This window comes from Panthera pardus, unplaced genomic scaffold (genome assembly GCF_024362965.1).
Source record: "Panthera pardus isolate Hobbes unplaced genomic scaffold, ASM2436296v1 HiC_scaffold_8, whole genome shotgun sequence".
Lineage (NCBI taxonomy): Eukaryota > Metazoa > Chordata > Mammalia > Carnivora > Felidae > Panthera > Panthera pardus.
Window position 1 is genome coordinate 95,218,747 of NW_026527013.1, and position 22,429 is coordinate 95,241,175.

At 38.6% G+C, this 22,429-nt stretch overlaps 2 protein-coding genes across 11 annotated transcripts in view; one reads left to right on the forward strand and one right to left on the reverse strand.

Annotated features, from left to right (window-relative positions):
* The window catches only part of AKAP9 (A-kinase anchoring protein 9), a 152,645-nt gene extending 134,068 nt beyond the window's left edge, over window positions 1-18,577 (forward strand). For all 7 annotated transcript variants that reach the window (XM_019443282.2, XM_019443283.2, XM_019443285.2 and 4 more), the window contains 12 exons: window positions 131-350; window positions 1,059-1,209; window positions 2,620-3,288; window positions 3,750-3,958; window positions 4,719-4,824; window positions 6,318-6,500; window positions 7,715-7,915; window positions 8,773-9,005; window positions 10,910-10,995; window positions 12,164-12,293; window positions 13,705-13,844; window positions 18,028-18,577. In XM_019443282.2, coding sequence (XP_019298827.2) covers window positions 131-350; window positions 1,059-1,209; window positions 2,620-3,288; window positions 3,750-3,958; window positions 4,719-4,824; window positions 6,318-6,500; window positions 7,715-7,915; window positions 8,773-9,005; window positions 10,910-10,995; window positions 12,164-12,293; window positions 13,705-13,844; window positions 18,028-18,062 — 2,363 coding nt within the window. In that variant the 3' untranslated portion in view covers window positions 18,063-18,577. The remainder of the gene's footprint in view (window positions 1-130; window positions 351-1,058; window positions 1,210-2,619; window positions 3,289-3,749; window positions 3,959-4,718; window positions 4,825-6,317; window positions 6,501-7,714; window positions 7,916-8,772; window positions 9,006-10,909; window positions 10,996-12,163; window positions 12,294-13,704; window positions 13,845-18,027) is intronic.
* A 1,734-nt stretch (window positions 18,578-20,311) lies between these two features.
* Window positions 20,312-22,429, reverse strand: part of CYP51A1 (cytochrome P450 family 51 subfamily A member 1) — a 55,353-nt gene continuing 53,235 nt past the window's right edge. For all 4 annotated transcript variants that reach the window (XM_053897137.1, XM_053897136.1, XM_053897138.1 and 1 more), the window contains one exon: window positions 20,312-20,571. In XM_053897137.1, the coding sequence (XP_053753112.1) occupies window positions 20,393-20,571 (179 nt within the window). In that variant the 3' untranslated portion in view covers window positions 20,312-20,392. The remainder of the gene's footprint in view (window positions 20,572-22,429) is intronic.

Genomic DNA, 22,429 nt, shown 5'->3' on the forward strand with positions numbered 1-22,429 from the left:
GGACTGTAATCTTTTCACATTTGCTTTGTGGTAATCTCCTAAGTTAAAAATCCGTTCTCTCAACAAAGTATTTATAAACCAGATATAGGTTGGGAGATCGTAATGTAAGTATTAATAATCTTGCATTTAGAACTCTTGGAGTATAATATGCAGCAGAAGCAGTCCCAAATGCTAGAGATGCAAGTGGAGCTCAGCAGTATGAAGGACAGAGCAACAGACCTGCAGGAACAGCTGAGTTCGGAGAAGATGGTGGTGGCCGAACTGAAGAGTGAACTTGCACAAACTAAGTTGGAACTAGAAACAACGCTCAAGGCACAACATAAGCACCTAAAGGAGTTAGAGGCTTTCAGGTGTGTCAAACTTCCTTATTAATAAACCTGTATCGGTGAAGGAATTGGAGTAATTTTGTCAGAGACATTGTGCAGATCTTATAAAAGCGTAACATTATACATAATGTGTAAATAACATGAAATTTTGTTATTTGTAGGAAAAACTACAGTGGGAAGGAAAAACTCCAAATTTTTCTAAATGATAAATTCATGGTTAGGTTTTGGCATATTCGCTGCTGTGGGTTCCGTCTCTTTGAGACTTGTTGTATGAGATATACATTACCACCAAGTAATTTGAAATGGTGTTTATTATCTCAATAGAATTTGTGGTTCATTTAGCCAAAATATGCAAAATGTTTTAAAATATAATGCTTGTGAAAAGGATAAATTGTTGGTGTAAATACTGAGATGTTCTGCTTGCCAAGGACACATTACAAGGACATTTTTTATTTTGAACATTGGTGATTCTCGTGTTCAGTAAAAGACAAAAGAAAATTTTTATTAATGTTATTTTGTAAAAATGTTTACAGTGGTAAATAATAGTTCATAGCTACATTACTAGAAACAGTTAATGTGAAATAAACCACACTCAAAAATCTTTATTATGTGGCTTATATTTTCCTATTAGTTGGTTTATAATATGCCTCTGCTCATCAGTGGAAGCTCTCTTTTTTTCTCAATACAAACTTGGTTGAAGTAATTTTATGAAAGTTCATTTGTCTGATTTAGGTTGGAAGTTAAAGATAAAACAGATGAAGTACATTTGCTTAATGACACATTAGCAAGTGAACAGAAAAAATCCAGAGAGCTCCAGTGGGCTTTGGAGAAAGAGAAAGCCAAACTAGGACGCAATGAAGAGCGGGATAAAGAAGAACTTGAGGTATTGTTATCTTTGTCTTTAAATGTCTGTGGAAAATCCAAAACAACAGGAGAGAGAGAGAGAGAGAGAGAGAGAGAGAGAGAGTCTGGAGACTGTCTCTTTAAACTGTCAACCTTATACTCTTCATGAGGCACGATAAGTTTTTTGCTATATGTGGAATACTATTACAATGTTATTTGTGTTAAACTGTACCATCAGGAAATGCTAATGGTGTGGTACATTTTTGTTTTGCTATGTCCAAGGGTGCATTACAGACACTTCTGCTACAGGGTGTGTTTTTGGAAATTTGAATTAGCGCATATGCAGTTGATAAATAGGGCAACCATTCGGGTTAATGCAGAATAATTTTGGTTCCTGTTTTGTCTAGGGAAGGGGAACAGTGACACTTCTCTGGAAGCAGAACCCCTCACTGCCATATTGTTTAAAAATTTAAAATGAGTCCCTTCACACTGATCTCTCTTCCAGCCCTTCACTGCTGGCAGCTCAGAGAAGGTCATGTTGCTACACACAGTGCCCACTTATGGTAGCCCCGCTGGCTCAGAGATCTTCCATCTATGCGTAGTACTCACCAGCTGTATGCTTAAAAACTGTGTAGCTGGCATTTCTGCTCTATTACTTTCTGTTTTCTTTTGTTGGGGTTTTTTTGATTGTCCATCTTGGTGGCCTCCACGCATAGTGAGGTCTCCACCTGGCAAGGACATGATATCCCCTTGGGTACAGATTACTATTTTAAAATTTTTTTTCTTGTTTATTTGTTTGTTTATTTAGAGAGGATTGCGTGAGTGAGCACAAGCAGGGGGTGGGGGGCAGAGAGAGAGGGAGAGAGGGAATCCCAAGCAGGCTCTGCACTGTCATCGCAGAGCCTGACATGGGGCTCAATCCCACAAAACATGAGATCATGACCTGAGTCGAAATCAAGACTCAGAGGCCCAACCGACCGAGCCACCCAGGTGCCCCTACTGTGTTTTTATCCTTACAAATTTGTGTAAGTTTTGAGTAGTTTGTCTATAACCCTGCTTTCCCCACAAACCCCATTATTTTTAGTATGTGACATTGGACAACATGAGGTTTTTCAGGAACTTGTGTCATGTTATATTGAAAATATTTGTATTTTTAAAGGTCATTATTTCTAGAAGAAATGTACTCTACTTCATATTCCTTAACTAGATATGATTAATGTTTGGAGGAAAAAGTATTATTTAGCTTATCTTTTGTTTATGTTCTTTGATGAAAATCATTTGGCTGTCCCAAATAATTATGCTCTAACCACTGAAAATTTGAGTTAATAAACTGGGTAATCAGTTCTGTTCCCAAATACTACCAACTTAGTACTAATAAAGGCACAATGGTATACTTATAAAGGATTTTTTAAAAAATATTAACATTCTTTATTCAACTTTGTTCTACAAGGATTTGAAATTTTCACTTGAGGGTCAGAAACAAAGGAATATTCAGCTAAATCTACTGTTGGAACAACAGAAACAACTACTAAACGAATCACAGGAGAAAATAGAATCACAAAGAGTGCTACATGATGCCCAGTTATCAGAAGAACGAGGTCGAAACTTAGAGCTGCAAGTACTTCTTGAATCCGAGAAGGTTCGAATACGGGAAATGAGCAACACCCTGGACAGGGAGCGGGAATTGCATGCTCAGCTGCAGAGCGGGGGCGATGGTGGGCAGCCTGGGCCCTCGCTGCCCTCTGAGGACCTCCTTAGAGAGCTACAGAAACAGCTGGAGGAGAAACACAGTCGCATTGTAGAATTGTTAAATGAGACCGAGAAATATAAACTGGATTCTCTGCAAACAAGACAGCAAATGGAAAAGGATAGGCAGGTTCACAGGAAGACGTTGCAGACAGAACAAGAGGCCAACACTGAGGGGCAGAAGAAGATGCATGAGCTCCAGTCCAAAGTGGAAGATCTTCAGCGCCAGCTGGAAGAGAAAAGGCAACAAGTTTATAAGTTAGACCTTGAAGGAAAGCGACTGCAGGGCATTATGCAGGAATTCCAGAAGCAAGAACTAGAACGAGAAGAGAAACGAGAAAGTAGAAGAATTCTCTATCAGAATCTCAATGAGGTAAGTTGATGCTCTTTTAAAGTAGTTCTTAAAAGAACACTACAGCCCTTTGAACGTGTAATTTTGATACTCGACTAATTTATTCATTCATTCATTTACTTTTAAATGTTTATTTTTGAGAGAGAGAGCGAGAGCAGGGGAGAGCAGGGGAGGGCCGGGGAGAGAGGGGGAAAGAGGATGAACCAGGCTTTGCGCCGAGAGTGGAGAGCCCAGTGCCAGGCTCAAACTGGCAAACCATGAGATCATAACCTGAGCCAAAGCTGGACACTCAATCAACTCAGCCACTCAGGTGTCTCGATATTGTACTGAATTATTTAAATAGTTATGAACAAATCATATGTAAAGGAAATCCATAGAAGTTTATTTGGAGTATGAACCATAATTGTGTTCCCTTAAGAAAGAATATGATTCATTGTTCATTTATAATTACTGCTTTTTCTTTTTCTGTTGAAAATTGCTAGCCAACCACGTGGAGTTTAACCAGTGATCGAACTAGAAATTGGGTTCTTCAACAGAAAATAGAAGGAGAGACGAAGGAATCAGGCTATCCTAAACTGATTGAAATGAATGAAGGAGGAGCTGGCTGTAATCATGAATTAGAAATGATCAGACAAAAGCTTCAACGTGTGGCTTCAAAGCTGCATCATCTGGTCCAGAAAGCCTCCAATAGGTTAGATTTTTTTTTTCTTCTGACTTTTGGAAATGACATTCTTAGACAAACTGGATAGAATCTGTCCCTCACTAAAAGCTAGCCAAGGGTGGGGAATTGAAATTTTTTTTAAGTTTATTTATTTTTGAGAGAGAAAGAGCATGAGTGTGGGAGGGGCAGAGAGACAGGGAGAGAGATCCCAAGCAGGCTCTGCACTATTAGTGTAGTGCCCAACATGGGGCTCAGACCCATGAACTGTGAGATCATGACCTGAGCCAAAATCAAGAGTCAGTGCTTAACAGATTGAGCCACACAGGCGCTCCAGGAATTGAAATTTTAGTTAATGCATACTTACATTAGGAGATGATAGTATTTTTTTTTTTTTTTTTTAAGAGAAAACAAGCAGGGGAGAGGTACAGAGGGAGAGAATTTTTTTTGAAGTTTATTTTTATTTATTTTGAGGGAGCAGCAAGGGGCAGCGAGAGAGGGAGACAGAGTTGCAAGCAGGCTCCACGATGTCAGCATAGAATCCAACGTGGGGCTCAAACCTGCAAACTGTGAGATCACGACCTGAACCTAAATCAAGAGTCAGACACTCAAATGAAGTGATACACTTCAACAAAACTCATATACCTGAAAACAAATATCTTAACACTGTAGAAAGAGAATACTTAATGTAAGGGAGAAGTGGTAGATGAAGCATAGCGTCACCTCATCTATAATGTTTGTGCTCAGTACTGCTAATTGAGAAAGGTATGTTTCAACTTTTTCTCTCTTAAAGACTACAGTTTGAAACAGCAGATGATGAAGATTTCATTTGGGTTCAGGAAAATATTGATGGAATTATTTTACAACTACAGAAGTTAACTGGCCAGCCAGGGCAAGAGGTAAGACTTTAAAAAACTCTTTATAAAAGATATCAAGAACAAAGATTTAATGGAGCTATATGAACCATTTAAAGCTGGCACCATATTTTCTAAAGAGTTTTAATTTTATCTTTTTGTTTATTTTAAATATTTAAAATAGTTTATTTAAAATATTTATTTATTTATTTTAAATATTAATAATAATATTTGCCTTTCCCAAATAGAAGATACTGAAAGTTTGAAGGGAAATTAACTTTCATTATCATTATTGAATAATTATGGTGACATTTTATTGTAGTATAACCAAGTTTCTTAAAAGAATAGTCCTATTTCTAGCTCTCCACTCATAACCACCCACAGAATGGGTTCAGTGTCTTCAGAGTTGACTAATCTGAATCTTTTCATTCCCTGTCTTTGACTTCTTTGTAGCATTTGACACTTTTGACCTCTCCCATCTTAAAAACTCTTGTGTGTGTCAGTATTCTCTCATTTCTTCCATTTCTTTTCATCAGTCACCTTCATGAATTCTTTCTCTGTATCTTCATTCGTTTTTTTTCCTCTGTGAAAGCTCATTCATTCCCACAGCCTGAGTTCTCAGTAGACTTATTTACTGAACAAATACTTATGTCAGGCACTTGTTATATGCCAGGTACCATCCTGGGTTCTGGGCTTCATCAAACAAATCTTATAAAATCTCGCCCTTAGGAACCTTATCTTCTATTGTAGTCTATACCTTTATCCTGTGGTCCAGGTTTATATTTTCCATTAGTTACTGGAACTCTTTCCGTGGGGAAATGTACCCCCATAGAGATCCCATAGGAACCTTATAGGCACATTCCAAATTGAGCATCATCTTTCTTCTTTCTGTCCCAAACCCTCATTTCTGGTCCTGATATCACCCAGTTTAGAAAGCTGAAGGTCACCATGGACCACCTTCCTTCACTCTCACTTGTGTGTCTAAGCAGTGACTAAGTCCTGTGTTTTTACCACCTAAATACCTATTCCATGTGTCCTTAGTCATTACCTTTTTCAGGCTTTCAGCATTTCTCACCTGAACTGTTGTGATGACTTCGTCATGTGTCTGCCTGACACCAGGATCTGTCTTCCTTAATTTACTGTACTTTGCATGCTGCTACCAAAGGAATTTTTGTAACACATAAATTTTGTGTCACACTCTTGTCTCAAAACCGTTTATGACTCTCCATTGACTACGTTTAGGTATATTATCCATAAGTAAAGGCAGCCTTCACTCTAGCCTTACCACGCAAATCGTAGCTCCCGAAAAGCAAGACACTCTCACACAAAACCTTTGTGCCTTTACACATACTATTCCTTCCGCTTAATATGCCCTTCCCTATCTTCTCTTCTATTAAATTCTTCCTTGTTATATAAGACTCAACTCAAACACCACTTCTTCATGAAATCTGTTGTTCTCAGTGCCTCTTCATATTTTTATGTGCATTGTGTATAAATATTTATGCTTACACAACCTTAATATCATTTTATTTTTCTAGCCTAGCTTAGTGTCCCCAGGTACTTCTTGTGGCTCATTGACTGAAAGATTACTGAGGCAAAATGCTGAGCTAACAGGACATATCAGCCAACTGACGGAAGAAAAGAATGATTTAAGAAACACAGTTATGAAGCTAGAAGAACAGATCAGATGGTATCGACAGACAGGAGCTGGCAGAGATTATGTACGTCTGTTTTTAGCATGGCCACATTAGGAGTGTTGCAAAGTTACAGTTTCTACTTTCTAGTTTCAATTTTTATCCCTAGCAGGGTACGAATATTAAGTATCTGATTCTTAGTAAGATCATTGAAAAATATTATAGAGTTGACAATAATGATAATAGATATTATTTATTGGGAACCCTCTCTGTGCCAGATCCTGGGTTATATATGTTCAGAATCTCTCATCCACATTCAGCCTTACACATGTGAAAACTGAAGTCTGTAGTCAAACCAGGAACTGCTTCTCTCCAAAGCCACATACTTTGCTACCTATGGGCCAGCAGTGGACACACGTAAAGAAATGTTCAAATGTGAATTCTGACTTCTCATCAATTATTTATCGGTTATTATGTGTGTAACTCAAGTGAAAGATGCCATTAAATTATATATTACAGTCTAATAAACTACTCTGGCCATTTACTGAAATTTTTTCCATTTAAAAACTACAAAATAAATTGCTAGCATCTGTAATATAAAAATAAGAATATAATATAAAGATAGGAAAGACTTGTGAGACAGCTGTATAGTCAAATACATAATCATACATCCACAAAGCTTCTGTAGGGACCCACTTCTCTATGTACGTGCCTGGTTATTTTTTTCCCCACTTCTCCAGTGTACTGTTTCAGGCCCAGGCTCTACATTTGAACCCATATGGCCCCATTTATTAAGTCTCTAGACTTTTTTATTTAAAACAATTTTTTAATGTTTATTTATTTTGAGAGTGAGGAAGAACAAGAGCGCAAGCAGGGGAGGGGCAGAGAGAGGGAGCAAGAGCGAAAGAATCCCAATTAGGCTCCGTGATGCTAGTGTAGAGTCCAACACAGGACTCGAACTCACAAACTGTGAGATCATGACCTGAGCCTACATCAAAAGTGGGATCCTTACCCAACTAAGCCACTGAGGCGGCCCTCTAGACTTTTTTATTTTAAAGCTCTGCAAAATCTAAACACTTTCTTTGGGGCTAGGCTTTCACGGGGATTTTTAGTTTTAAAATTAATCTAAGCAAAGGATATTAGTGTATATTCTTTCATGTCAGTTGAGATTGGCTTTGAACCCTCCATATCTGAGATTGGAAAGCTGATATCTCCTAGGGTTACCTTTAATGTGTTTAATTTAGGTTTTTCTTCAGAGACTTATTCCTAAAAATCATGAAAGTATACTCTGGTTTCTGTAGTCTTCTAGGTTTTCGTTGAGTGGTAGTGCCAACATTGAAGCAATCATTGCTTCCGAAAAAGAAGTCTGGAACAGAGAAAAGTTGACTCTGCAAAAATCCTTGAAAAGAGCAGAAGCCGAAGTGTACAAACTGAAGGCTGAACTAAGAAATGAAGCTTTACTTCAGAATCTGAGCTCTGATTCTGAGCATGCCACTCTAAAGGTAAGAGATGTCTTGCATCTAAACATACACCAGAGCTGGTCCTCTGCTTTTGCCTTGTTTCATCTTTCACTAATCTTAACCGAACAGAATGAAGAAATTAGGTGACATTCAGGCTGTCCTTAGGTCTCACTATTCAGTCTGTGTCATGAATGCAGGTGTCTTGCTGGTCACAAAAACTTTGTGATGAGGCATGTCTCAATGGCAGCACCCTGAGCTCATGGTCCACTTCCCACCATGTCATCTCTAACAGACCAACAGAAAGTTCTCTTTTCCACTGCCAACAGAAGCTCTGCTTCCTTCAGTGTCAGAGCGTCATTCTCTGTGAGATCATAACCCCTCTGAACAACCTCTGTCATGGCTATGATGAGTATTGTAGGAAAACTACTTGTAAAATGTTAATATAAAATCTGAAAGAAAAATGTTTGGAATATTTGTTTTAACTATGGAATGAACATAAATTTATGCCTCTTAAAGGACAGAGACCATTAGCATTTGAAAGTTAAATATTTTAGCAACTATACTAGTAAAAGTAGCTACACAAGTAGACAAAAAAAAACTGAGATGATAAGGGAATGACCAAAACATTTGCAGTAAATATGAATGGGGGCTAAAATCCAAAAACATAGATATAAGGTTTGTGTTCACATTCCACTGACTAAAAAGAGGCAGAAGTGTGAAATTTAAGGTTGATTATCCTTACTTTCAACTTTGCTGATAAAGTAGGAAACAGTAGTAGGGTATCTGCCATTCTACTACTTTTTTTTTTTTTTTAATAAAATCTAGGTTATCTTTTTCTAGAGAACAATTTGAATGGCTTCTTAATAATGTCTTTGTGTTCTTCCCTTTTTTAAACATAGAGAATTTACGGTAAATATCTGAGGGCAGAAAGTTTTCGGAAAGCTCTCATTTATCAGAAGAAATACCTGCTGCTGTTACTGGGTGGGTTCCAGGAGTGTGAAGATGCCACACTGGCTCTGCTCGCCCGGATGGGGGGGCAGCCAGCCTTCACAGACCTAGAGGTGATCACCCACCGTCCAAAGGGATTCACCAGGTTTCGGTCAGCTGTCAGAGTGTCCATGGCAATTTCAAGGTAAATGTTTGACAGAAAATGCATTTTAATAGACACTAAAAGGATTTAGATTTTTAATCTACTCTTCTCTCTGCCTGTTGTGCTCTGTATTCATACAGTATGAGACATTTGCCATACTTCTTTCTTTCTTCCTTTTAGCAGGGATACTTTATGTTGTACTGTGGAGACCCTATGAAAAGAACTCCCAGGTGCAGGCAGCTGGTAACTCAGAGCTGGCACATCCAGTCTGGATTGTTTTGTTCTGTTATGTTTGGTTTTTAACCCTGAATAAGCCCATGAAGCAGCTCAGACGTATAAATAAAAGGGACCATAAGACGGAAAATATGTTTTTGAAAACTTACTTAGGCTACCTGCATTCATTGTCTTCCTTGCTAAAATAATGCCCTCTTGGGTCTTAGCTACACAGAGCCCTGGCCTAACTCTGCATTCAAACCCAAGATTAGCCTTTAGGGCATTGGACTGTGCTAGTGCTTTTGTCATGCCTTTTCTAGGAGTTCTAAGCAGGCAACACTGGCACTCATTCTGTTTGTAGTTGAAATGGAGCCAGGACTCAAACTCCCTTGAGGACCTGGCTGCCTGCAGTCCTGTCACCCAGGTGCGATATACCCCAACACCTCAGTTTTTCCATGCTTCCCCTCCCTTTTATATACGTAGTAACCAGGCAGTCTCAAAAGCACTTCAGTTTTTAAAGTTCTTCCTGTCAGGTCACATCTGATATGTCTTCAAAGGGTTTTGTCCTTTTTCCTTTACCTTTCTTTGAAAAATGTGACAGAATTTTTTAACTGAAAGCTGTCTGAGATCACCTGGTCCAGAATACCATCTCACAGGCAAGGAAACTGAGGCACAGCGAGTTTGCAAAGCCAAGAGTGATAGCGCTAGGATAATCAGCCAGGGCTCCCAGTTCTCATCCATGTTGGCTCTGCAAAAGGAACTCACGTTTTATCTTGTTAATGGCCTGAGGCCCTCCTTGCCTGTTCTTCTCCACATTGTTGTCAGGTGATTCCAGTTTCTCCTTCCTCCTCTTTCATTCCTTTCATCATCTTGTACACCTTGTACAGGCTTAAGTGCTAGGAGATGCACTGATAAAGAAAAAATGCATAATCCTTGTCTGAATCCCTTAAGGCAGCTTACTTCCTAGGGAGGAAGACCAGTGTGCTCATAACTTGGAAGACACTAAATGACAGGTCACGAGAGTTTAGGTATTAATTTTACTGGAACGTTTGGGAAGGCTCTATGAAAGCCAGTTGCCATTGAAGGACGTCATCTAACTCCTTCTTTTTCTTGTCCTCTTACATGTTCATTGTATTTTCACCCTCCTAAAACTGGGCTTCAAAACTGATTGGAATTAAGAAATCACAATTGGTGTTCCAGAAAGTTCCTTGGGCCAGGGGTGGGGCAGGCAGCAGCTCACTACCACTGGTTGGCAGCAGTGCCACCACCACCACCCCTTCCTTTTAATGCCTCGTTGTTTTTCATCCCTGATCACATGGCCTCACTGCTTCTCCAGCTTTCCCAGCTCAGTCGCCCTGCTAGTGTAAAGGTCTTTTATTTTCTTTCCATCTCATTTGCTTTGTAGTCTCTCTAGTCTTTTCTCCTTTCATTATTTCTTGCCCTTTGTCCATCTACTTTTCTCTTTTCTGCTTTTGCTTTTCATCTGAGTCCTTTGTACCTCTATAAAGTCAGAACAGAAGAGACCTCTGATGCCTCTTGGAAAGCCTGTTCTAGTTAATTTTGCCCCAGACTAGGGGACATTTGCATGATTTTAGATTAGGCAGTCATGTGATTGTGTTGAAATTTTTCTGTGTTCACATTCAAATGTATGACTTGAATTTTGTGGGAAATGTATATTTATACTCCTTCTGTTATAGATGTGCTGTGAAACTTTTTCTTGGCATCTTTTTTAGAATGAAATTTTTGGTTCGACGTTGGCAACGAGTCACAAGTTCTGGTTCCATCAATATTAACAGGGATGGCTTTGGACTGAATCCAGGTGAAGTCAGAATAGGATTTCTTTTCTTATGTTTAGGATTCTTTTAAAATTACTGTACATGTAATATCTTCCAAAAAATGTGTTCTGGAACTTGTGTTGTCCAAAGACCCCTTATAAGCAACAGAGCTGGGGACCTTGCTGATTTTTCAAGAGTTAACAAGAGCTCATTTTTATGGAACACTAGCCCTGCTTTTTCCCAATCCTGTATATTTTCCCAATCCTGTGAGGTAAGTACAGTTACTATCATTCTCACTTTACACAAGAAAAACTGAGGCATATAAAGCATTTATTGTTGGCCCCAGAGCCAGCGCTGAACATTGGCAGTCTGGCTCTAGAGCCCACTCTCCTTACGGTTGCATTAAGGCTCTGATTCAAGAAAGGATTGCTGTTATTCAGCCATGTAGAAGTTACAGTTTGAAATTTTCACAGTACTCAGGTTTTGAGTTTACAGATAGGTTGTATGTAATGGTAACAGTTAAAATTCCTTCTCTCTCGACCTAAAAGTGGAAACAAACATTAGGACTTCAACATTTTAGGCATAAGGATGAGCTTAGAAACTGGGGAGGACACAGAGTTTCAGACACAGAGCGTAACTATTCATACAGGTACATATTGGTATTAAACCACCTTTACACATTCTGCCAGTAGCTGAGCAGCAGAGAAAAATATTTGGTACCCTAAGCAAAGTGGTCTGAAATACGCATCCTTGTACATAAACAGCTGAAATCTGCACTATAATGAGCTTTCTGTTTTAAGTTAGCAAATCTTGATTTCATGTTTTTTCTAATAAATCAGTAGAATGGTGTGATGTAGTATTTTTTATCCACATCATCTTTTTCTCTAAACCACTCACACTCAGATACCCCTCATCTCACTTCTAGGTATTACTAAGAAGTCTTTTAAAAAGAAAATACTCCAGTTAAAAATAGTTTATTTTCTTTGACATATAGTTCCAGATTATCAGAAATACTTGAAGGAAAATAAAGCAATAGTTCGTTCTACTGTTTTTTCTCTTCTTTGGGAAGAATAACTAAAAATGACTATAAATAGGTAATGTTGTATAGTACGGTATAGTAGTCTTTTGAGCCCTTACCTGTTTTGTAGAAATTTTCCAAGGGCTTGATTTTTTTCCCCCCCTTAAAGTATGTAACATTTTGGATTACTTTAGGTGCTGAAAAGACTGACCCATTTTATCATTCTCCTGGGGGGCTGGAGCTATACGGAGAACCGAGACACACGGCATATCGCTCAAGATCAGAGCTGGACTATCCTAGGTCTCCTTTACATTTTCAAAATAGGTAAGTGTGTGACGAAGCTGCCGAGATTCGTTACATATACTAACACTTAACAGAGAAAGGAGGACACTGTTAGGGCTTTGACTCCTTTGCTTTGAAATAGCTGGTGTGTCTCAGTTGTATATGATTTACATAAGCTAAGGTCCAGAATCAAAAACGTTTGTTTAATATAACTTATTGTCAGATTGGCTTACATACAACATCCAGTGCTCATCCCAACAAGTGCCCTCCTCAATACCCATCACCCACAAAAAGAGTTTTTGGTTTTTTGTTTTGTTTTTTTTGTGGTTTTTTTTTTTTACATTTATTTATTTGTGAGAGAGAGAGACAGCATGAGCAGGGGAGGGGCAGAGAGAGAGGGAGAGACAGAATCAGAAGCAGGGTCCAGGCTCCAAGCTGTCAGCACAGAACCCGATGTGGGGCTCGAACCCACGAACCGTGAGATCGTGACCTGAGTCGAAGTCGGACGCGTAACCGACTGAGCCACCCAGGCGCCCCCAGTTTTTGAATTTATACCTGGTTTCCAAGGGTATTGGAAACTGAACTAATCAAGTGTTATTTAGTATATGCTGTGGTTACACATTGGGAAAAGTATTAACTAAATCGACAGTCTCTGCAGATCGTGAAAAAAAAACTCTAAAGTCTCCACAACATACATTTGTACATACACAGCGCTCATTGAGGGCTTCTGCAACAGGCATTCTACTGGACACTTTCCTGATGACTTAGTAGCTGCTTCAAGTTTATTGAAATTTTTTCGTCTTGTACATCACAAACTCAGAACCTTAAAGGATATAGATTAGGCCTAGCTTAGTGTCCCCAAGTACTTCTTGTGATTCATTGACTGAAAGGACTACTGAGCATAATGCTGAGCTGGCACAACCTATCAGCCAACTGAGTGAAGAAAAGAATGATTTAAGAAACATAGTTATAAAGATGGAAGAACACATCAGATGGTATCAGCAGACGAGAGCTAACAGAACATGTCTGTTTTTAGCATGGCCACATATTGGAAATACTGTAGAGTTACAATTTCTGCTCCCTAGTTTCAATTTTTAACCCTAATGTACAGATATTAAGTATCTGATTCTTAGTCTCTTTGCCAGATCCTGGGCTGTATACTTTCAGAATCTCTAATCCATATTTAGCCTTGTACATGAAAAAACTGAAGTCTGTAGTCAAACCAAGAACTACTTCTCTCCAAAGCCAGATATTTTGCCACCTATGGACCAATAGCAGACACGTAAAGAAATGTTCAAATGTGAATTCTGACTGTTCTCGCCAGTTATCAGTTATTATGTTCATAACTCAAGTTGAAGATCTAGCTTTTGAGGGCAGGATGGTGGCAGGTTGTTAAGTTACTTGCATTATTTGTGGATAATTTGGATTCATGTTCATATTTTTAATCTCCTAGGTACCCGGGCCCTCCAGCTGATTTAAATCCTGGTTCCTTAGCATGTTCTCAGCTTCAGAATTACGACCCTGACAGAGCTTTGACAGATTATATCACTCGGCTAGAGGCACTGCAAAGACGACTTGGAACTGTACAGTCAGGTACTCTCAGCCTAACCGTGTATTACTGGCAGCCCCATTGTGCTGGACAGACCCAGAGCTCCCCTTTCTCTTTTTGAAACTCCTTGACCTTCTTCATCAGGATAATTGAATCCCAGAGCTTAGTTCATGAGGTACCAGGTTAGACTTAGGAATTCAACTCCAGAAATGATTTACCACCCTAGTTTCACTCCCACAAAAAAAGATACCCTACTCACATTGATTAGATGAAATGTACAACAGGCACCAAGGTACAAAGGCCTGGGAGGCTTACAGAGTCTGCTGGAGAAGGTGTTCCTAATTACAGTGGACTCCTAAACAACCCAAGGCTGAACTGCACAGCTCCATTTATGTACCGTGCTGTAAATGTATTTTTCTTCCATATGATTCTTACGATTTTCTTAGCATTTTCTTTCCTCTAGATTATTTTATTGTAAGAATACAACATATAAAAATATGTGTTAATTGCCTCTATGTCACCTGTAAGGCTTTCTCAGTCAGTAGTAAGCTATTAGTAGTTAAGTTTGGAGGAGTCAAAAGTTACACATGGATTTTCAACTGTGCAAGGGGTCAGTACCCCTAGCCCCCACATTGTTCAAGGGTCACCTATATGAGGTGAGGCATGCAAATTAGGGGTGGGGAAATGAGAGAAGGAAGCATGTATCTTAAGCATTTAATGCAGCTGTTGTCCCTACTAGGACCCAGTGCTTTTATTCATGATCCAAGAAACTTGTTCCATTCAAAAGACTTTGTAAAAATGACCATTTTTTTTCTCTGCTTAAAAACACAAAAATTCATACTTAATAGAAATTGATTCCCTATTCATTATGGGAAAGTCTATTTTCCCTGTCTCCCTTCAATTCACTCCTGATTCAAGTGTTTCAATCATTTTAATGTGTTTTAAATTAATTTTAAATCAGCTTTTACATTTTGTTTTTATTTCTGTTAAAGACCCTTTTTTTCCTACTGTTCCCCCAAACTAGATAGGGTAGTAGTTTGTCTTCTCATACAAAAGATCACTTAACCCAAGCAACTTGTAGTCCTAGGAAGCTGTTAGAGTCATAGCTGGACTTTGTTTGGTAGGGTTTGCTGTGGTTTGTATCTTTCACAAGACTCAGATTTTGAAGACCAAAAGATTTTTCAAGAGGCAGGAGGTGTAGAATATAATATAGAACGTTCAACCTGTAGGGCACTTTAAAGAGAATCTTAGCATTAGTCTTACCTTGCTACAGAGCAACAGTGACTTTTAAATATATGTTCAAAATCTCTTTTAAAAATCAGTTCAAGTATGGATGAGACTTTTTTAGAAAAATAAAAAGCAGTTATTTAAATGGCAGGTAATAGTAATCTTCTGCCCTTCATGAACTGGTTAGTCTGGTGTAGGTAACAATCCAATTTGAAATCACTACAGGCATACCTCGTTTTATTGTGCTTTGCTTTATTGCAATTTACAGATAAGCTTTTTTTTTTCTTTTTTTTTTTTGACAAATGAAGTTTTGTGGCAGCCCTGGGTTGAGCAAGTCTGGTGGTGCCATTCGTTCCAACACCATTTGCTCACTTTCATGTCTCGCATTTTGGTAATTGTTACAGTGTTTCATACTTTTTCTTTAGATTATGATCAGTGACTTTTGATGTTACTATTGTGATTGTCCTGGAAGCACCATAAACTGTGCCATATAAGACAGCAAATTTAATCGATAAATGGATGTGTTCTGAGTCCTCCACGGACCAGCCATTCCTCTGTCTCTTTTCCTGTCCTGGAGCCTCTTTCTTCCCTGAGACACAGCAATATTGAAATTAGGCCAGTCAATAACCCTGCAGTGGTGTTTCAGTAGTCATGTGAAAGGAAAAGTCACACATCTCACTTAAAATCAAAGGCTAGAAATGATTAAGCTTAGTGAGGGAGACATGTCGAAAGCCAAGATAGGCCAAAAGGTAGGCCTCTTGCACCAAAGAGCCCAGCTGTAAATGCAGAAGATAAGTTCTTCAAGGAAGATCTCATCCGTATGCCGATTCCTCAAGGAAATTAAAAGTGCTTGCACCAGTGAACACGTGAATAAGAAAGCAAAACAGCCTTACTGCTGATGAGGAGAAAGTTTTAGTGGTCTGGGTAGAATATCAAACCAACCACAACATTTCCTTAGGCCAAAGCCTAATCCAGAGCAAGGCTTTAATTCTCAATTCTTTGAAGGCTGAGTGAGATGAGGAAGCTGCAGAAGAAAGTTTGAAGCTAGCAGAAGTTGGTTGACAAGTTTTAAGGAAAGAAGTCTCCACAGCATAAAAGTGCGAGGTAAAGCAACAAGTGCTAACATAGAAGCTCCAAGAGATCTAGCTAAGATAATTCATGAAGGTGGCTACACTAAACAGATGTTTAATGTAGACAAAACAGCCGTCTTTTGGAAGAAGATGCCATCTAGGGCTTTCACAGCTGGAGAGGAAGAGTCCGTGTCTAGCTTCAAAGGATGGGCTGACTTTCTTGTTAGGAGCTGATGCATCAAGTGAAGCCAATGCTCATTTACCATTTCAAAATTCCTAGGGCCCTCAAGAATTATGCTAAATCTGCTCTGCCTGTGTTACATCAGGATAGAACACTCTGCATCTCTTGACAACAGGATATCCTGAATATTTTAAGCTGTGTTGAGATCTCAGGAAAAAAGATTCCTTTCAAAATACTACTGCTCATTGACCGTGCCACCTGCTCACCCACAAGCTCTGATGTACAACAGGATTAATGTTTACATGCCTGCTAACACAGCATCCATTCTGCAGCCCATGGATGAAGGAGTAATTTTGATTTTCAAGTCTTATTACTTAAGAAATATAATTTGTAAGGTTCTAGCTCCCATAGATAGTGATTCCCCTGACAGTTCTGGGCAAAGTAAATCAAAACCCTTAAAAAAAGGATTCATCATTCTAGATGTAAGAACATCTGTGATTCATGGGAACAGGTCAAAATATCCACATGAACAGGAGTTTGGAGGAGGTTGATTTCGACCCTCTTCCATGACTCTGAGGGGTTCAAGACTTACAGTGTAGGAAGTAACTGCAGATGTGGTAGAAACTGCCAGGGAACTAGAGTTAGAAGTGGTGTCTAAGGATGTGACTGAATTCCTGCAATGTCATGATAAAACTTGAGTGAATGAGGGTTCCTTCTTATGGATGGGCAAAAAAAGGGGTCTCTTGAGATGGAATCTGTTTCTAGTGAAGATGCTGTGAAGACTGTTGAAATGACAACAAAGGATTTGAATATTACATAAAAGCTGATAAAGCAGCAGGGTTTGAGAGGATTGACTCCACTTTTTTCTTAATTAAAAAGAAAATTTTTTAAAATATTTTTGAGAGAGACACAGAGACAGACAAAGTGTGAGCAGGGGAGGGGCAGAGAGGGAGACACAGAATTCGAAGCAGGCTCCAGGCTCTGAGGAGCCCGACATGGGGCTCAAACTCCCGAAATGTGAGTTTGTGACCTGAGCCAAAGTCAGCCGCTCAACTGACTAAGCCACCCAGGGGCCCTTCTTAATTTTTTAAATGTTTATTTTTGAGAGGGACAGAGTGCAAGCGGGGGAGGGGCAGAGAGAGAGGGAGACACAATTCAAAGCAGGATCCAGGCTCTGAGCTGTCAGCACAGAGTCTGATGTGGCATTCAAACTCACAGACTGTGAGATCATGACCTGAGCTGAAGTCGGACACTTAACTGAGCCACCCAGGTGCCCTGACTCCAGTTTTGAAAGAAGTTCTACACTGAGTAAAATGCTGTCAAACAGCATGACATGCTGGAGAAATTGTTCATGAAAGGAAGAGCCAATCCATACAGCAAATTTCATTTTTGTTTTATCTGAAGTAATTGCCACAGCCACCAGCCACCCTGATCAGTCAGCAACCTTCAACATCAAGGCAAGACCCTCTAACAGCAAGGATTACAACTCCCTGAAAACACAGATGATGTTTAACATTTTTTAATAATATTTTAGACCTAATGCTATTGCTCACTTAATAGACTACGGTATAGTATAAACTTTTATTTGCCCAGAGAAACAAAAAAACTTGACTCTCTGTATTGCAATATTCACTTTATTACAGTGGTCTGAAACCAGAATTGCATCATCTCCAGAGAATGCCTGTACTAATTGGTCAGGTATAGATCGCAATTTAATTTGAAATAACTTATCTTGTTTTTCTCTCATAGGTTCAACCCAGTTTCATGCTGGCATGAGAAGATAATCCTTTGAAACATAAATCAAAGTGATTTTAAACAAATTCCCTTTTGTAAATCACTCGTTCTTTTGTGCTTTTGTATTGTGGATATTCAGCGGGACCAACATGAACACAGCTTATGATTGTATACAAATCCCTTGCCAGCACATGAAAACAAACTGGAGTTTGTATATATTAGCATTGTGTATGTATTCATGCACAATAATCATTAAATTACATGTATATTTGTGGAATGCTAATTTAAATGATTAAATTATAAACCTTGTGTATTTATCGAATGGGTGAAAAGATTAAACTTTTGCGCATTATGATACTGCTGAATGTGTAGCTTGAGGTGTCCTGCACTTTTCTTATAAGGCTACTGAAGTTACATGTTTCTGCCCTAATATATTTGCTACTGGTGATGAAGACAGATAATATCACTTGTAGAGACCTATTTTTGTATAATGGTAGAAGTTTTGAATTTTATGGGGTATTTTGTCAAGTACTGAAATAAAAATGACTTCACCATTTTAACCACACTGTTTTTTGGAACCTCCTTGAGCCATAGTTTTTGGTGTATGTCTTAGACCACTCAGGCTGCTGTGACCAAATACCATGGACTAGATAACTTATAAACAAATTTATTTCTTGCAGTTCTGGAGGTTGGGAAGTCAGAAGTCAAGGTGCCAGCAGATTTGCTATCAGGTAACATAGACTGCCATCTCCCTGCTCTGTCCTCACATGGCAGAAGGGACAAGGAAGCTCTCTGAGGTCTATTTTGTAAGGACACGAATCCCATTCATGAGACTTCTGCCATGATCCTATCACCTTCCCAAATGCCCCACTTCCAAATACCATCACATTGGGGATTGGGTTTCAACAAGAATCTGGGCTGGAGTGGGGGGAAGCAAACATTCAGTCTTTGGCAGGGCAGATTATTTCATTATCTCAAATATGTATACTTTGAGATTCAGAAAGTTGTCCTAATCTTGGTATTGGTATTTTTCTCTCCCTCTTGAGGAAGAGTTTCTCTTGCACGTTTCTATCAACTTCACATCTGTAGTATTTTTTTAAAGCTATATTGATATTTTCATTATTAGCCTAGTATATCAATGTAGTATATACTAGTATAGTTTGTTGCTTAAATTCATAAAGGAAATACAGTTTGAAATTAGTACAAAGATGGAATTTTTTTCCCATCCCAAGTTCCTAGTTTCCTGAATTCTACTCACTGAAACACCACTTTACAATTAGTGAATAGACTACATTTTTTCTCAGAGACCATTTCAAGAAATGAAAAACTCACTCCTTCAGAAATAGTTTAACATGAGTGGAAAATATTTTGGCCTTATCTAGTGAAAACAGACTATGTGGTTAAATTACAGGTATATAGTCAAGCACCCAGTTGTAATTCGAGTTGATTCTTGAACACAGGCTTCAACACAATGTGACCAATGATACTACCCCCAAAGACCCTACTTTATATTACCTTTATCTTAAAGCCAGAGTTCCAGACCTCCAAGTTAGTATTTAAAAAAAAAAAAAAAGTTATTAACCTACATTAAGTTTTAATAAACAGAATAACAGAAACATCCCTAATTCTAGAGGGGAAGAAGGAAACCACCTAGAGCCAAAGAGAACAAAAAATATCCTTTAAGGACTTTATTTTGGGCTTTCACACACATGTGACTATGTGGAACCAGATACAAAGTAATTAGATCAAGATACATGTGCAGTCTTTAGTATTAAGTCACTGTTAAGTCTCAATTTCCTGGAGACAATGCTTCCAGTTAAAATTTCAAAGGACATTCAACTACAGCATAGCTCCATCTTTGCTGGGTATCATCATACCAAAACAACTGATGGGATTCTCTTTTATCCAAGGCTTTAAATGTGAGTTTCTTCCCTACCCACTCATCTTGACTCACACACACAAACATTACCGAGTAAATAAATAACCTAAGGTTTCTAAGAATCTCCCTAGGCATTTATACTTATAGATCATGATTTGAATACCCTGAACTTATTTGCCAAGAGCTATTTTTGTTGTTAAATTTAATATCTAGAAACTATGTTTAGAGTCTGTCAATTACCAAGATCCCCCTAATTCCTTATTAATGAACTTGATTTTCTTAAAGCATCTACAGTAAATACCCATCATAAAACTATTAGGAAATACCTCAAATGCCATTAGATTTGATGTAACCTTTCAGTTAAGAAAATATAAAAACCATAAGTTAAGCTTTTTAAAATTACAAAGAATATACCACGAGTTGTTTCGTAAACTTCATTCACTTCAAATGCTTTTTGCAGTTTACAGTGATGTTCCACATATTAGTTCCTTGCAGCCTTTTTCATTTTGATCTTCGTTTGTATCGGATAACTGGGTTTTCAGGGGTGTGAATCATGGTTGTATAATTCACAGTGGGAAAATATCCATCAATGAGATCAAATTCATATAAACGAAGCATAGTGGACCAAATTGTCTTGATTTGAACATAAGCAAAATTCTCCCCAATACAACGATGACGCCCTATTAAAAAAAAGAAAGTCTTCGTAAGAATCAGTTGAAATTCTTTTCACCTGATTAAAAAAAAAATCCCAGATTTTCAACACTTGTTTTTAGGGGAAACAGCACGTGGATAATTATATAAGGACTCTTCCAATTAGTTTTTGAAATGTCACATCTATCCAAGTTTATATGTAAGGACTGAAATCTAGAATATTCTTAGCTTCTGTCCCAAGAGAGCCCTAGTTAAAAGTCAATATGAACCCTTCAAAACTTTCAATGCCAGGGCACTTTGCTGGCTCAGTTGGTAAAGCAAGTGACTCTTGATTTCAGGGTTGTAAGTTTGAGCCCCACAGTGGATGTAGAGATTACTTAAAATGAAATCTTTAAAAAAAAACCCTCAAATCTTTCAAAATAAGAAAAAGGGATTTAATAATCCCCAAATAGCAACACCTATCAAGATCAAAATGTAAAATGTCGATACATGTAAAAACTGTTGATTCTAAAATGCATATGGACACAAATACTAATTTGAAGGGATACATGCACCCCAATGTTTACAGCAGCAAATTATGGAAACAGTTCAAGTATCCATCAACTTTATCAATGGATAAAGATGTGGTGTATGTGTGTACATACACACACACACACAATGGAATATCAGCTGTAAAAAATGAAATCTTCCCGTTTGCAATGGCATGGATAGAAGTTAGTATTATGCTATGTAAAATAAGTCAGAGACAAATACCATATGATTTCACATGTGGGATTTAAGAAAACAAGCAAACAGGAAAAGAGAGGGGACAAACCAAGAAACAGACTCTTGGGGCACCTGGGTGGCTCAGTCAGTTAAGCATTCAACTTTGGGTCATGATCACACAGAGTTTTGAGTTTGAGCCCAGCACTGAGCTGTCTACAGTCAGCACGGATCCTCTGTCCCTACACCCCCCACTCCCGGCCCCCTCTTCTCGTGTGCGCTCTCAAAAATAAATAAGCATTTGGGGCGCCTGGGTGGCTCAGTCGGTTGAGCGTCCGACTTCGGCTCAGGTCATGATCTCACAGCTTGTGGGTTCGAGCCCCGCGTCGGGCTCTGTGCTGACTGCTCAGAGCCTAGAGCCTGTTTCAGATTCTGTGTCTCCCTCTCTCTCTGACCCTACGCCGTTCATGCTCTGTCTCTCTCTGTCTCAAAAAGAAATAAACGTTAAAAAAAAAAATTTTTTTTTTTTAAAAATAAGCATTTAAAGAAACAGACTCTTAACTGTAGAGAACAAACATGGTTACCAGAGGGGAGGTGGGTGGGTGGATGGGGGAAATCGATGATGGGGATTAAGGAGGGCACTTGTGATGAGCATCAAGTGATGTATGGAATTGCTGAATCTCTATTATACACCTGAAACTAATACTATACTGTATGTTAACTAACTAGATTCAAATAAAAACTTTTAAGAAAATGCATATGGAAATGCAAAGGAAGACCTAGGATACCAAAGCAGTCTTTGGGAAAAAAAAAAAGAAAACCAAGTTAGAAGACTTAAAACTTCAAACCTGATTTCAATACTAAAAGTGCAACAACTGTGATGTAGATCTGTAATAAATAGGTATTTGTTCTTCCTCCCATTCTTGCCAGAGAGTTCCTCAAACATCTTGGAATTTAAGTGAAAAGAGCAATAAAAGAAGAGGACGTTTTATTCAAAACAGGTCCATTTCAACCACACTTGAGTTTGTTAATGAGGAGACTTTTGGAAATCCCCTCAGAGTGGGGCCTGGCTGCCAGGGAAACCAACCTAGTGATTAGAGAGTTAGAACTTTTAGCCCCACCCTCTGACCTCTAGGATGGAGAGGGACTGAAGGTTGAATTAATCACCAATGACTGATGATTTAA